The sequence below is a fragment of the Macrobrachium nipponense genome, chromosome 16 (assembly GCF_015104395.2).
Source record: "Macrobrachium nipponense isolate FS-2020 chromosome 16, ASM1510439v2, whole genome shotgun sequence".
In the NCBI taxonomy this organism is placed as follows: Eukaryota; Metazoa; Arthropoda; class Malacostraca; order Decapoda; family Palaemonidae; genus Macrobrachium; species Macrobrachium nipponense.
The window spans coordinates 56,457,895-56,475,071 of record NC_087209.1 but is presented as its reverse complement, the minus strand read 5'-3'; the positions used below and the strand labels follow the sequence as shown (position 1 = coordinate 56,475,071).

General features: G+C 37.0%; 1 protein-coding gene across 1 annotated transcript in view; it reads left to right on the top strand.

The window, feature by feature from the left end:
- Nucleotides 1-13,459, top strand: part of LOC135195707 (solute carrier family 28 member 3-like) — a 38,532-nt gene extending 25,073 nt beyond the window's left edge. The window contains exons 3-14 of the mRNA XM_064222109.1: nucleotides 2,810-2,998; nucleotides 4,006-4,110; nucleotides 6,633-6,713; nucleotides 7,154-7,239; nucleotides 8,550-8,703; nucleotides 9,184-9,381; nucleotides 9,744-9,905; nucleotides 10,106-10,359; nucleotides 10,695-10,869; nucleotides 11,412-11,570; nucleotides 11,859-12,039; nucleotides 12,529-13,459. Coding sequence (XP_064078179.1) covers nucleotides 2,810-2,998; nucleotides 4,006-4,110; nucleotides 6,633-6,713; nucleotides 7,154-7,239; nucleotides 8,550-8,703; nucleotides 9,184-9,381; nucleotides 9,744-9,905; nucleotides 10,106-10,359; nucleotides 10,695-10,869; nucleotides 11,412-11,570; nucleotides 11,859-12,039; nucleotides 12,529-12,596 — 1,812 coding nt within the window. The 3' untranslated portion in view covers nucleotides 12,597-13,459. The remainder of the gene's footprint in view (nucleotides 1-2,809; nucleotides 2,999-4,005; nucleotides 4,111-6,632; nucleotides 6,714-7,153; nucleotides 7,240-8,549; nucleotides 8,704-9,183; nucleotides 9,382-9,743; nucleotides 9,906-10,105; nucleotides 10,360-10,694; nucleotides 10,870-11,411; nucleotides 11,571-11,858; nucleotides 12,040-12,528) is intronic.
- Nucleotides 13,460-17,177: the final 3,718 nt, after the last annotated feature.

Genomic DNA, 17,177 nt, shown 5'->3' with positions numbered 1-17,177 from the left:
TGAATCTGTTCATACATTTGCTGGTTATCGGACCCGGACGAGGCCTAGCCCAGAGTCAAAGTAATAGGGTTTGCTCAACTCGGCAGTGGGGGCGGAGCTAATACTGTGACGTCAGAAGAGTAACACTACTCGTGCTTCTCCATTGAATTACTTAAAGAATCTCTAGTTTTTATACAATTAATCCATATCGCATGGCTTTTTTTGATAAAATCTGATAAAACCTGTAAAGAGGTAACATGCTTGATGTTTATTAATAACCATTCAAAGTATATAAGGTCTGCTCAACTCGGCAGTGGGGGCGGAGCTAATACTGTGACCTCACAAGAGTAACACTCCAGTGTTTCTCCACTGAATTACTTGAAGAACCCTTAGTTTTCATACATATAATCCATGTCGCGTAGTGTTTTTCATAAAATCTTGATAAAATCTGTAGAGGTCACATGTTTGATTTTTTTAATACCCATTCTCTCATTTAGTCACCAAATCTTGTTTTATTGCACAAAATATACCAGTTTGAACACACAGCTACTCCAGCTTTCTTCATATGTTTATTCTTTACTTATTTATTTACTTACCTATATACTGGTTTGCTGTATTCTCTTCAAGTCCATTTCTTTTAACATGACAACTCTCTCTCTCTCTCTCTCTCTCTCTTTCTTTCAGGTAGTAATATTATCAAGATTTTAAATAATTCTTAAGAGATGTATTTAGTTCTGCCACTGTGTTCATACCTCACTTTGAAAAGCAACTTTTTTATGATAAAGGTTAGAATGATAGATTAATTATATTTTCCAAATCTTATTGTGAATACTTATTGTTATGCAATAAATACACAGAAAATGTGGTACAGGCAGTGTAGAAAATGGCAGTTGCATTTCCACGACTTGGCCACAAAAAAGAAAACAATATCAAAAGTATAAGAATTACATCATATACGATATAAGGTATCAAAGGAATAAATGATGAAGAAAATGATAGAGGGAACACATTTCCAGCAAATTTCTCATTAGCACTTCATATCACACAAATATACTTCCGAACACATAAGTTTACATATAACACAAACTGTATACATAAAGGTATCAATTATGCATGCCTCAAACGATTATAATATTTTCGAAAAAAGTACAAAAAGTCATTCGTCAGTCTGGCTGGATGTATCTGATGACGTTTCACAAGGGGCGGGGCTAGATTTCAGATCTCCCACGAACGCTTAATTTTTTTATAATTTTTGCGTGCGTAGATAATATTTTCTGTGCGCGATTATGGGTTTGAAAATAATTGTAATTGTAATGTGTCATATACCAATTGAAAGTGTATTGTTTGTACTTTTACATGGTATATGGCAAAACGTAATAAGATGAAAAATTATGTAAGAAAAATGTGGTAAATATTTACATAAAATTAAAACATTTTGGTCCGTCTTTGACCTAGAATTCCTCGAAAATTTCTGAGAACACCTATCAATTTTATTTATGCATTATGTAGTAAATTTTATCAGCTTTCTAATCCATTTTTCAGTTTCTTTCTATCATCATCCCTTAGTCAGATACGCTACGAAACGTGAATGTATGTAGGTTGACGGATGAAGTAATTGCACATTTTTGTGTGCGTAGATAATTTGTTCTGTGCGCGCTTGTGGGCTTAAAAGTAATCGTAATTGTAATGTGCTATACATCATTTGAAAGAGCATTCTTTGTACTTTAACGTAATATACGGCAATATGCAATATAAGGAAAATTTATATAAAAAAACGCCATCGCAAAAATAGTTATATGAAAATGTTATCGTAAATATAGTTTCATAAAGATATGGTCCTTTTGTAACTGATGACGTTTCACAAGGGGCGGGGATAGGTTTTAGTACCGCCTCGTGAGCAGACCCTGTATATTTTGACTCTAGCCTAGCCTGCGATGCTGCGATTCATACCCGTGATATAGACTTGAGAAGTGGTCCAAGGAAAAACCCGTGATTAACTGATACCGTGATTGCTGATCTGCGACTAAGGGAGGCCCCACTGTATATAATTATTTTAAACTTATTTTTGGATACCACTCTGGTATAAAATAAGTAATTATATTATATATATATGTATATATGCACAGATAGTCCCCAGTTATCAGTGGGGGTTCCATCCCGGCCGAGCACCACTAGCCATAAATCGGCGATAACAACACTAATATCCCACTTAATGGCGCTTTCCACTTAACTTCGCTGTTAAGCAGAGAATCAGTGCCATTAACTGGATATCAGCTGTTAACCAATGCTGCTGGTAAACGGGATATATATATATATATATATATATATATATATATATATAGATATATATAATATATATATATATATATATATATATACATATCTATATATATATATATATATATCTATATATAATATAGTATATAATATATAGTATATAATATAATAAAAGTTTTGTCACAGAGGAAAATGAAAGGCGAGAGAGCTAAGAACTTTCGGTCTAACAGGACCCTTTACTTGTGCCTAAGTAAAGAGTCGTGTTAGACCGAAAGTTCTTGTCTCTCTCGCCTGTCATTTTCCTCCGGGGCAAAACCTTTATTTATACATAGCATCACGTTTTATATACTTCATGATCAAGTTATTCATATATATATATATACATATACATATATATATATATATATATATATATATATATATATATATATATAATATACATATACATAAGACCAGACATATATAAATGCCATATCATTCAAAACTGACCAAAAAAAAAAAAAAACACACACTGAGATAAACAACATAACTAACATCCTACTTTTCATTGCAGTACCAGGTAGGATATGAGGAGAAGCCACCCTATTCGCAGCAGAATGGCAATGGGACAGCCAAGAATCCTCACAGGACTCCTGGCAAGGATGTGGAGGAAGGAGAGGGAGGCGTTGACTGTGAGGGAGAAGAAGGGGAGGAGGATTACAGCATCTGTTCTCTGATACCTGGTTACAAATCCTTGTCTGAGGTACGTTTGAATTTTCTAGGGTGTGCGCACAGATTTACACACATATGCACATACTAGCTGATTTGTGAATGAATACCTACACAGAAGGTTTACCAGAGGTGTATCTACACTCCCTACATATATATATATGCTACAAGAGTACTTTTCAATTTGTAGGTCCAAACACACATACGTTTCGATACAGTGGGTCCCCTCGTACACCTACATACACAAAAGGTTTACTAGAGGTGTATCTACACTCCCTACACATATACTGCAAGAATTACCTTCTAACTTGTGTGTGCGTGCGCGTGTTTGTAATGTAGAGTTGCTGTGTTGAATATGTTCACACCACGTGCCTCTTGATACACCTACACAGGTTTACCAGAGGTGTATCTACTCTACATACACACACCAAAAGTTACCTATTGACTTGTGTGTACGTGTGTGTGTGTATGTCCATCTTGTAATGTATGTTTGTGACACGCTATTCCATTTTTCCATCTTGCAATGTATGTTTGTGACACACTCTGCCATGTTTCCATCTCCTAATGTATGTTTGTGACATGCTCTGCCATGTTTCCATCTCCTAATGTATGTTTGTGACACACTCTGCCATGTTTCCATCTCGTAACGTATGTTTGTGACACACTTTGCCATGTTTCCATCTCGTAATGTATGTTTGTGACACGCCCTGCCATGTTTCCATCTTGTAATGTATGTTTTTGACACTCCCTGCCATGTTTCCATCTCGTAATGTATGTTTGTGACACTCTCTGCCATGTTTCCATCTCGTAACGTATGTTTTTGACACTCCCTGCCATGTTTCCATCTCGTAACGTATGTTTGTGACATGCCCTGCCATGTTTCCATCTCGTAACGTATGTTTGTGACACGCTCAGCCATGTATCCATCTCCTAACATATGTTTTTGACATGAAACAATGATGCAATATGCCTCAGCACAAACTTCATATCCTGCATGTAAGATTGATAACAATCACTTCTTTCTTCTTATTTTTTTTCCAGAGTAAGAAGGTCAAGACCTGGCTGAAGAGAGTGTTCTTGAGTGTGCTGGCCGTACTCTACGCAGTGTACTTCATCTACGTAATTCGGGTACCCACGAAAGCAGAGGTGAGAGTTTGGGAGATCTATCTATCTATCTATCTATCTAGGCAGATAGCTATAGGTAGATTAGTCCACATTTGCCCCTAATTCACTCTAGAGTCTGGGAAATCTATGTATCTCTCTAGGTAGATAGCTATAGGTAGATTGGTCCACATTTGCCCCTAATTCACATCAGAGTCTGGGAATTCTATCTATCTATCTAGGTAGATAGCTATAGGTAGATTGGTCCACATTTGCCCCTAATTCACACCAGAGTCTGGGAAATCTATCTGTCTATCTAGGTAGATAGCTATAGGTAGATTGGTCCACATTTGCCCCTAATTCACACCAGAGTCTGTGAAATCTATTTATCTATATATGTAGATTGGTCCACATTTGCCCTCAATTCACGCCAGTTTCAAGTATTCCCTTCAAAGACACAAAGATAAGATGGTTTACTGAGCAGTAGCTTGCAATCTCTTGCAACTATAAGGTAGATATTCATCTGTGCTGTTTCATTTTTCACAGCACTGCTCAAGGTTCTTTGCAGCATCCTTTCAGCCCCTAGCTGCAACTCCTTTCATTTCTTTTCACTGTATCTCCGTTCATATTCTCTTTCTTCCGTTTTACTTTCCCCAAACCTCACCTAACAAGTGTTTCATAGTGCAGCTGCTTTGAAGTTTTCCTCCTGTTACACATTTCAGGCCTTTTTACTCTTAGTTCCACTTGTATATTAATATTTTACATATTTATTTCTTTATCCGTTAGTTTATCTGTTTTTCTGATAGCTAGTCTCCTCTTTCTGTATTTCCCATTACCTTCTGTTACCTCTATCAAATGAACACCATAATATTCTTTGGAAGCTCAAAGAATTTGCTGTCAATGGCCCCTTATGTGGACTAGTTCCAATAATAATAATACAGGCAGTCCCCGGGTTACGACGGTGTCGGCTTACAACGTTCCGAGGTTACGACGCTTGTCAATAGACGTTATTTCCAGGGTTACGACGCATGTTCCAGGGTTACAACGCCTACAACGCTCATCCGGGAGATGAAATATGACACCAAAAATGCAAAATAATCAATACATGAAGGTTTTTTTGATGAAAAATGCCATAAGAATGCAGTTTACAGTTTTCAATGCACCCAAAGCATTAAAAGTAAGGTTTTCTTAGGATTTTTTATGATGTTTCGGCTTACGACGAATTTCGGCTTACAACGCGTCTCAAGAACGGAACCCCCGTCGTAACCCGGGGACCGCCATAACCTAATAATAATAATAATAATAATAATAATAATAATAATAATAATAAAGACAATGGCAGAATTAAGATTACGATCCCTGCTTGACCTGGACCCGAGATCCTATGCTGTTAATGCCAGTATAGCAGAATCCTGTTTTATAATATAATAAAACACCACCTTCCGCATTTTCACAATTCTTAGAAATTCCCAATACGAATATTGGCCAGTTACTCAGAAACATCGCTGAGTCAGGGAAACAGATATTAAGAAAAATAAACTCACCTAATTCTGCCCTTTCCTTTAACAGTATTTGCCCAAAAGAGGGTCTTGCCAGAATAATAATAATAATAATAATAATAATAATAATAATAATAATAATAATAATAATAATAATAATAATAATAATAATAATAATAATAATAATAATAATAGACCAGACGTGACATTAATGATAATAATAATAATAATAATAATAGGCCAGACGTGACATTGATTGACAAAATCAAGAAGAAAGTATCACTCATTGATGTAGCAATACCATGGGACACCAGAGAAAGAAAGAAGAGAAATAAAGAAGAGAAAGAAAGAAAGGGAAAAAATTAATGAGTATCAAGACCTGCAAATAGAAATAAGAAGGATATGAGATATGCCAGTGGAAATTGTAATAATAATAATAATAATAATAATAATAATAATAATAATAATAATAATAATAATAATAATAATAATAATAATAATAATAATAATAATAATAATAATAATAATAATAATAATTGTACTTCTTCACTCCTTCGAAGAATGTCATTGCATATTGCTTCATCTTGTAAGGGTATAGAATCACTAGAGGCGTTTCATTTCTACACTCTCATTCTTTACCCAGTTTCCTGCATTCTCTCATTCACCCCAAGAATCTATCGATACCCACCTTCGTCCTCAGGTGAGGATGCCCAAAGGTTAAACTTATAGGGTGAGGAAATCCCTCAGGATGACTCATATTGGTATTTCCTGGATGACCTTCAGATTGCAGGAGGAATTTCCTGTCATGACCTCGCTTAAGCTCATCTTCATTGTCCTGTTGATGTCACAATCAAGCTGACTTTAACTGTGCTGGAATAAAAGCATTTTTAAAATATTTTTGTGGACCTTAAAGAACATTACTTGTGCCCTCGTAATTGAGATTTCTACCCAATAATAATAATAATAATAATAATAATAATAATAATAATAATAATAATAATAATAATAATAATAATAATAATAATAATAATATAATATTAATTTAACTTCTCTATTCTTTCTTCACAGGAAAACGACTACTGGTGTGAGGGAGACGGACTTCTGATTGTAATCACTTTCTTTGCAGTCACTGGGCTCTTCTATTTCCAGGTAAGACATGTCTTGATTACTCCCACTTACCTGTAGGGGGGTTAGTGCCTACAGTGCACCGCACGAGGTGCTCTAGAGGTTATTAGCAGTGTCTCATCCTGGGGCCCTTAGCTGCAACTCTTTTCATTCCTTTTACTGTACCTCCGTTCGTATTCTCTTTCTTCCAATTGACTTTCCTCAACCCTCTCCTGACAGTTGATTCATAGTGCAGCTGCTTTGAGCTGGATGACCTCTTGGTTCCAGCGCTTGAACTATGGCATGAAATCTATACTGTATTCTTTTCTGTTTAACTTTCAACTTGGAATATAACCTTTGAATCGTAAAAACTAATAATTTCCTGTCAAAAAAAAAAAAAAAAAAATCTATGTACTCATGTGTATCTGACCTTGAATGAGTTTCTTTTGAATAATAATATCATCATTTATTTTTCTTGTTTGCAGATCATCAAACCATATTTTAGCCTCTTCCTATATGAAAGAGTCATCAGGCACGTAGTGAATGGCTGTGGCAAATTGTGGCAGTTCAAGTAAGTGTTTATTTATTTATTTATGTTTTTAGGAGTTCAATTAGTTTGTATTTTAACTTTTTTTTTGATAATGTCTCTGTTTTCTGCTAAACTTCTCCATGAATGATTTAGGGTTTGGTATTTTCACTTGGTTATACTTTTGTAATATTATCGTAAAAACTTGTGTAAGTATTGTTATTATTATTAATTCACTAACTTGAAATTCAAGCTTGTAATTAGGAAGAAGTAAGAGGAGGTTAAGAAAATAAATGGATAAACTAATCAATAGATAAAATTGTATTAGAATGTATATTATATATTTTAGTAAAATTTTGTTTTCAGTAAACTTTCAAAAGCATGATCATACTTTTGTAATATTCTGTCCGAAAAGACTTTCGTAAGAATAATATAGGCATTTTTGGGACAATTCTTAGAATCTTGTCATGTTCTGTTCTTAATAGTCTCCTAAGCTTTATTTAGAAACTGTCTAGTAATTGATTTTTAGTCGTAAATAATATAATGTTCTTGAATTATCAGCCAAAGATATGATTAAAGTATTCTTTGTTGCTGAGCAAGACTTCAAAATACAGAATAAAGTTTAATTATATTTTTTCTTCTGTATTATTAAGCTAATAAAAAAACTCCTTCAGGGCATAATATGATTCATGCAGTCATTAACTCGGAAAGCACTCAGATTTTTAAAGTACACAATTAATCTTACTTTGTCTCTGTCTACACTGCCCTAAAATGGAAGATTGCAGTATGTGCAGAAATATAAAACTGAGAAAAATGGTGCAGTTTTCCCTTGCCTTACTAGGGGTTTTGCAGATACTGCAAATGGGACCCCCCTGAATACTCATGGAAAGCATTGAAGAATCATTCTGAAACTGCAGAAACTTGTGTATTAGTGTTTCATGAGCCCAGTTTTCATTTTATTGGACAGTATAAAGTTCTACTGGTCGTAAAGCTGATATGATTAAACATTTGATATTCACAAGTTGAAAAGAAAAGTAATTTGTTCCCTCAATGAAAAATGTCATATCAAGGAAGTGTAGAGTTCTAGAAAGCCCCTCAAATGAATGACACTGTCAGTAGCAATTTACAACAAAAAAAAGTATGCGTATTGAAAGCTTTAGAGTTTTCATTGCCTTTGAGTTATTCCTGAATTATTCATATCTTATTGTTTTGTGGATAATTGATTGTCATATTACAGATAAACAAGGGCCACTTAATCGTCTATTCATTTACAATATGCCATAACATTTCTGTATATTTTATGAAGAAACGTCTCTATGACATTCACGTAAGACTTACTGTCATTCCGTTCACAGATTAGTCCAGTTCTTCGTATACATTGGCCTCCTAGCGGCTGTGGGCGTTTTCCTGTATTTTGACACCAAGGACGACCCCAATCGTCTTGTTTCTCTCTTCGGAGTTTTTGTGTTGCTTCTCTTCGGATTCATCTTCTCCACGGCTCCCAGAAAGGTTAGTGAGCCTGGTGAACTCTTTGGGAAAGACTACTTATAGCTTGAAGATACGCTTCTTCACTTAACGTCCCTTGGTTAAGGATGCGAGCACAGAAATAGTGGTGATAAAAATTGTAATGGCACGTTTGAAAGAGGGACCAGTTTGGAGAAAGTTGGAGCTCATTAAACCGTCTATAAGATCTCCAGTGTCATAGCCCTATCACATACTGCCTTTATTCTTTCTCATGATGACTCAGTGACTCCATTCTTGAACTTTCATGCTAGTCTTAAGCCCCTTCCACTTCATTGTTTACCCCCAGCTAAATTTTCATGCCTTCTAGAATCTTATTGTTATACCTTCCTTTCCAGACTTGCTTGTTTTGATGTAAATTCATATCCAATTATAATTTTAAGTGAGGGACAGATGTGTTATAGAAATCAATGCACACATTCTCTTTCTGTGGCTGTATGTGATTGAAGCAAATATTAACCCCTGCAGGTCCGTTGGCGCCATGTTGCCTGGGGAATGGGTCTCCAGTTCTGCCTGGGTCTCTTCATCCTCCGCTGGGAAGTGGGAAAAGGTGTGTTCAAATGCGCTGGTGACAGAGTCAGCAGGTTCTTGGAATTTACGGACGACGGCTCGCGCTTTGTCTTCAGTGACCTGCTGATCAAGGATAATTTTGTGTTTGCGTTCAAGGTGAGGATGATTTGTAAAATCCGGTCGTTGGGGAATATATACTTGCCACAGCTCTAAGTTATGGCAGTTCAAGTGCTTTAAACCTTATTGATTTGAATAAGATACTGGAACTAAAGCATCTCAAGAGGTTTGCTAAGTATGGATGTTATCTGTCATAACCTAACCTAACTTTTCCAAACTATCATACTGTTACGTACTGTATACCCTACACAGTCGTCTTTTCTTAGCTACTAGTTACCGTACTGCTGTGTCCATCTTTTAATATATTGCTTGTCGCTACAAAATTGTCGCGGGTGTTACCCTACAGTTTTATTGATTAACACTAGTTCAACATCATTCATCTCTTCCTTATTTCTTTCCAGGTGCTATCCGTCATCCTCTTCTTCAGTTTTTGCATTCAGATTCTGTATTACTGGGGCGCTATGCAGTGGGTGGTCATCAAGCTTGGCTGGTTCTTGCAGGTGACTGTTGGCACCACCGCTTGTGAGAGCGTGAATGCTGCTGCTAATATATTCTTAGGACAAGTAAGTTACTCATAAAATACTCAGAGTTCACCTTTAGAATGCAGCAGTTTTAACATTTCATTGGTGAAGGTCCCAGTGAATTATTATGCATAATTTTTAGAATTTTGTGTAGCTATTTGTGCTGTAGGTTAATACCGAGAGATTCCCAGGTATGGAACCATAGCATCGAACTCTCAGTCTCTACTTATTTCTATTTGTAGACTGAGGCCCCTCTTCTGATCAAGCCCTACATACCGCTCATGACCAAATCAGAGCTGCACGCTGTCATGACTGGAGGATTTGCCACCATAGCCGGGTCCGTCCTGGCAGCCTACATCTCCTTCGGCGTAGACCCAACCCACCTTCTCTCAGCTTCTGTCATGAGCGCTCCTGCAGCTCTCGCCTTTGCAAAGCTCTTCTACCCTGAAACCAAAGTCTCGAAGACGGGCGTCAACGACATCAGAATCACGAAGGGGTAAGCCTCTTTCTAGTGAGTTTTGAGGGTATGCCACCCTTCCCTGTGATGCTGGATGTAGATGGAAGTTAATAGACACTCACTGGGGTTGTTCCTGTAGGATTTATTTTTAAATTGAAGCTACTAGAATTTCACTGGGTGTTCCCAAAGGGTTCATTTGCAAATGGATGGTCAAATTGGAGCAATATGTAAGTATCAGAAGGGAGTTGGTTGGAAGTAAAAGTAAGAAAGTAAAATTAATACAGCTAGTTTCCTCTTATGAGAAAGCTCATGGTCAGACAGACTTATTTATTTGGATATTTTCATCATGCATTTCTAACTTTCTTTTGAATCAGTGAGGAGACCAACTGGCTGCATGCTGCGATGGTGGGAGTCACAAACGCCATTCCCTTGGTGGCGAACATCGCTGCAAATCTGATCGCTTTCTACGCCTTCATCTCCCTCTGTAGCAGCCTCATGGACTGGACCTGTACTCTTGCAGGTGCTGAGGCTGGGGTCTGCAGTCTGCAGGTAAAGCGGAAAATTGTGTCTTTTGACGTTTTACCATGAATACTCGATCTATCAAATTCACTATACCTTGGCAATAACCTACGTTCAAAGAGAAGGGAGTCAAATGGAATATGAACATGTGCTATGATCAGGATTAGAACCTATGCCATTTTGGGTCAGAGCATGGGTTTCAGTAACTTAATCCACTCAGCCATTAAGAAAGATAGAAGCTGATTGCTCACATGGTAAGAACCAGTTGTTATTAGCTACAAATATAACTGAATTATATACACTTAGCTTAATACATCACCATGGTTTTACAAAGAAACAACAAATTTGTGTTCAGTATCATGGTTTTACAATGATGGCATCCTGAATTTAACCCATGTCTGCAATAATGGTTGAGTACTAAGAATGAAACGTGTGACTGTATCTGTACAATGCAGAAACCCAAAAAATGTTGGAGGAGAAATGCATAAATAGAGGCTTGCTTAGATCACTTTCCTCATTGACTTGGATGTATTACCTGGAGTGATTAATTTAAAAACTTTTATCTTTTACAGAATTTGTTTGGGTGGATCTTCATGCCCCTGGCATGGGTCATGGGTGTGGAATGGTCAGAATGTGACAAAGTGGGCCAGCTTGTTGGCATCAAGACGATCGTCAATGAATTCGTCGCTTATTCTGAGCTGGCAAATATGAAGAAAAGAAATGAACTATCAGTGAGTAGTGTGGTTCTGGAGTATTCAATTGGTTTTATTTTTAAGTTTACTGAGCCATGTTTTATATGTTGTAGGTGGGGCTAAGAGGTGGCATTATTTGTCAAGCAGCCTTGGTTTAAACCTTCAGTTTTTCTTCAGAACTGCATAGGCTCCACTAATCATATCAAGAGAGTGTATATAACCAGCCTTTGTCCATACATTGGCTTCACTTTACCAGACACCTGGACTAGAATTATCTTTCAGACAGAACAGTTTTGTGACTTGGAATATTTTGTTTCTGTTCCCCAGAAGCGAGCTGAAATCATCGCCACTTACGCCCTCTGCGGCTTCAGCAACATCAGTGCTATCGGCATCAATCTTGGAGGCTTCGGTGCCATGGCACCATCCCGGAAAGCTGACCTGGCCAGTGTCGTCGTCAGGGCTATGATCTCGGGCAGCTGCGCCTGCTTCCTCACTGCGTGTATCGCTGGTAAGAAACCTCATCGTCCTGTGTCCATTTGCCATCTTTTTCCTTCCTTCACTCAATGTTGATCAAGGAAGTTGCCTCTAATGTCATTTATTAGCCCCTATTTTGTTTCATTTTGAGCCTCCTGTTGTCTCAGATTTCTCAGAAAATTGCCATTCAAGGTACCCTAAAAGAAGTTTTTACCTATTTATTAATAATATTTTTTTCTTTTTGATAAGTGAGATCTCTTTCTACATTTCCCTTTACTTTCTCATACTTCCTGATGAGCACCATATTCTTTGGAAGCTTGAATTTCAAGTCAGTGGCCACTGTGGTGGGCTTGTTCCATATAAATAGGGTTCATCTTCTGTATAATAATACTAAAAATATTAAAAATGAATTTATACAAGTAAACCTTTAACACTTATTCTTGCGTTTCATTTTCAGATACACTATTAGGCACTAGGTTGCCAAAGGCCTCTAAAAATATTCACTCTTGCCTTCTGTCCACAGGTACGCTACTGAGCGAAGGGCCCGCAGGGACTTCTGGCAACAGTACAGCAAACTTCACCCTCACCTAAATCATCGTTTACACTTTTATTCTGCCATCAAGGTTTTTCGTCGTCTTTTGTAGATACATAGTATATTTAGATAGTTTCATCTTTGTGTTTTGGAGTTGACAGTGAATACCCCTGGCCGATATCATTAGAATTAATTGTGATTGGTGGACACTCGCTTTGCCCACCAGCCACCAGAGGATTTAGCCAATCAGAAGACAATTGGGAACTTCAGTGGAAATTTATTGTCAGGTCCAAATGGACAGACTGTAGCGTAGTAGCAGTTCACGTCTTAGATTTTATTTTGTGATTATAGTTTTAATTTTGATCTCTGTGTCATAGTACTTAAATGATTGTTGTGCCGTGCAAAGGTTTGTAATATTCACTTTTCAGATAGGTTTTAATTGTACTATCAAGGCAGTTGTTTTTAAACGAATTGAGGAGTTTCATGAAATGAGGCTGGATCAATGATTGTAAAATTAAAAAAAAAGAAACTGATAAATTTTCTGATGAATGGCAACCACTGTGATACACTTTATAATTTCACAACGAAGTCCTTTCATAACTTTTCACTTGTAAATAGTAAATAGATCCGTAATTCCCTCTATCAGCTTTTAATTAATGTGAAGTGTGTATATAAACCTAGTTGGTAAATAGTTATTTCTTTTATATTGTATGAATGCCTAAAATATTTCTGGCAAAGACTGTTTACATATTAGTGTTCAATTTCATTTTAAACAGAATGTCTTATTGATAAGAAAGAGATTGAAATATATTTTATTTATGAAATATATGATATATTGTATTTTATATATGGATATTTTTCCATGATTCCATGTGATAATTGTATTTATGAATAAACATTCCATGAAAGCCTTCCGTTTGTCTTAGTAAGTTGACTAGTTTGTGTACGTATGTTGTTTTACTTTTGTTTGCTGTATTATCTAACAATTGTTTGCTGTATTATCTGCATACATTTCTGTAAGTTAGTACAGTGGGCCACCTGTATTCGCATTCTCTGGATTCGAGGACTCACGCATTCACGGATTTCTCTCTGGAATATATCCACCCATTATTTGCGGGAAATTCGCATATTCGCGGTATTCTTCTATGAAAAATATCCACAAGTTCCTATTGGTTTTTTCTTGAGTTTTAACCAACAAAATATGCCATTTTAAGCATTTTTATAAGGGTTCCAACTATTTGTGGGATCTAGCTATTGTGTGTCTGGTACTCATCCCCCATGAATACAGGGGGACCACTGACAACATTTGTATCATCTGCACACATTTCTGTAAGGTAATATAAGAGTTCTATTGTCTCCACACACATTGCTGTAAGTTAGTGCAAGAGTTATATTGTATCGTCTGCACACGTTGCTGTAAGTTAGTACAAGAGTTGTGTCGTCTGTAGTACACGTTGATGTAAGTTAGTACGAGAGTTGTATCTGTAGTACATGTTGCTGTAAGTTAGTATCAGAGTTGTATCTGTAGTACACGTTGCTGTGAATTAGTACGAGAGTTGTATCATCTGCACACATTGCTGTAAGTTAGTACGAGAGTTGTATCGTCTGTAGTACACGCTGTAAGTTAGTACAAGAGTTGTATCGTCTGTAGTACACGTTGCTGTAAGGTAGTACAAGAGTTGCATCGTCTGTAGTACACGTTGCTGTAAGGTAGTACAAGAGTTGTATCGTCTGTAGTACACGTTGCTGTAAGGTAGTACAAGAGTTTTATCGTGTGTAGTACACGTTGCTGTAAGGTAGTACAAGAGTTGTATCGTCTGCACACATTGCTATTTCATTTTCAGATGATTAAGAAGTAGGGGGAGTATGTAGTATACATTCTGTGATTTATACTGTACTCTATGCAGTTCGTGTGTGGATGAGCTGAAAGAAAAATGGCTAATTAAACTGAACAAATTACGTAAAACTGGAATTAATTTTGTGAACAATGTTATAGTTCATAGGTTGAAGGAATATGAGCAGCTAATGCAGCATTAATATAAAAAAATAAGTGATTCGTGATTACGTAGGTCAATGAATTAACGATGGAATTTCTTTGAGTGAAAGAATTGTATAATTGTTAATATTTCGAACTGAGTTTACCCCAAGATTACAATCTTTAAGAACTCGATATATTCACAGAGAAACAAAGAGAATTGTCCCTGCAGGGCAGTCGTGCCATAAGTGCACCTCATACAGTGCACTGTGGGCATTACTTAAGGTTCTTTGTAGCGTCCCTTCGGCCCTTAGCTGCAACCCCTCTCGTTCCTTTTACTGTACCTCCTTTCATATTTGCTTTCTTCCATCCTATTTTCCACTCTTTCCTAACAATTGATTCATAGTGCAACTGCGAGGTTGTCTTGCTGTTGCACCTTTCAAAGTTTTACTGTCAATTTCCGGTGGCCGCAAGTTTGATTCTTGGGCGTTTCATTGAGGAGTGAGAGATGCGTGTTTCTGGTGACAAAAGTTCACTCTCGACGTGGTTCGGAAGTCACTTATAGCAGTTGGTCCCGTTGCTGAATAACCACTGGTTCCATGCAACGTAAAAATACCATACAAACAAAACAAACGATTTACCGTCTTGGTGCTGAATGACCTCATTGGTCCCAGTGCTTGGCCTATGGCCTAAGTTTTACATTCAGTTTAATCAATTCAACAAAGAGAATTGTGGTTTAACCATCTGATAAGGGCCCATTCCTCCTTCAGCATAGCGAAATTGCCAATTTTTTATGGTTTCTCATTAGGAGAATTCTAATCTCTACCGAAGCACTTTGGGAAAAATTATTAATAATATTTTTTTAAATAAAAAAAAACCCTCATGGTGAGACGAGGAACTTGGCCAGCAGTGAGTCAACTTGGCTGTTTTTTTTTTTTTTTTTTTTTTTGTCTCGTATAAGTTTCCAGATGAAGAGATTAACTCATGGTCTATTGACAACTCTTAGGCTAAAGTTTCGTCATCATTACCTCGCCTTGAATAGGCACTGGGAACTGCGGAAAATGTCATCGTGCAAATATACAATCAGATTTTAGTTCTTTGATGCAATCTGCAGTTTTTGGAACCCAGCAATCAACAATATCTAGGTATATACATATTTTGTCATCTTGCAGTTCAGTCCCGAGTCAATGAACATCTAAAAGCAAGTTCTCTACGTTTTTACACATTTGTTTTTAGACCCCCCAACAATGACGTCCCAAAATATCCATATTTATAAATGTTTACTCATCCTTTCAGTCCCGAGTCAATAAACATCGGAGAACAAGTTCTCTACGTTTTTCCTCATTTGCTTATAGACATCCCACTCCCCAACATACCTTCTCCCCTCCACCACCACCAACCCCAGTGTCCGATGCCTGCGGTAAAGCGCTTTCAGTCGCTCCACGACCACAAAGACATCCGGAGCTTGAGCGGTAAGAAGAAAAGAAGAAGAAGAAGAAGCTTGCATTGTTTACCTGTAAGTTCAGTGACGAGGTCGCACGATGGAGATACGGGGAGGTTTGTAAAAGTAACAACGACGTCTGTAAAAAGTTTCATGTGGGCTTGCCTTGCCAGGGTTGTGCCGTTTCAAAGGCGAATCCCGCCTACTACTACTACTACTGCTATTACTACTACTACTGGAAGCCCAGTAGTAAAGCGAGTGAGGTGTCCTTCGGAGTCCTCGCTACTTTTTGAATTTTGGCGGACTGGATTTTTGTCAGATTACGAGAATCTGTGAAACTCTTAAAGAAAAGATTTAATGTGGTGTAGGTTAGGGTACGAATATCGTCAAGAAGAGGGAATTTAGCACATTTCTATTGATATAAGGGCGACTGCGATCTTCGAAACAGATACAGAACAGTATTATTATTATTATTATTATTATTATTATTATTATTATTATTATTATCCAGCAAATGAACCCTATTCATATGGAACAAGCCCACCAAAGAGGCCACTGACTTGAAATTCAAGCATCCAAAGATGATGATGATGATGATTATTATTATTTAATTTTTTTACTCTATCACAGTCCTCCAATTCGACTGGGGGGTATTTATAGTGTGGGGTTCCGGGTTGCATCCTGCCTCCTTAGGAGTCCATCACTTTTCTCACTATGTGCGCTGTTTCTAGGAGCACACTCTTCCGCACGAGTCCTGGAACCGCTACTTCTGCCTCTTGTTTTTCCAGGTTCCTTTTCAGGGATCTTAGGATCGTGCCTTGTGTTCCTATGATTATGGGTACAATTTCCACTGGCATATCCCATATCCTTCTTATTTCTGTTTTCAGGTCTTGATACATATCGATTTTTATTTCTTTCTCTTCTACTCTGGTGTCCCATGGTATAGCGTCATGAGTGAGTGACATGTTTTTATTATTATTATTATTATATTATTATTATTATATTATTATTATATTATTATTATTATTATTATTATTATTATCCAGAAAACGAACGCTATTAGAAAGAAGTAACAAAATGCAATGGGTAAAAACCAATAAAAAAGTACAATATCAACAAAGCTTTCTAAAAATCATCAATTCAAGAGTTGAGTGAAAGCTTTTTTTTGGGGGGCCCCACCCCCCACCCTCACTCCCTCTACTGTAAACCTGGGTACGTCGATGT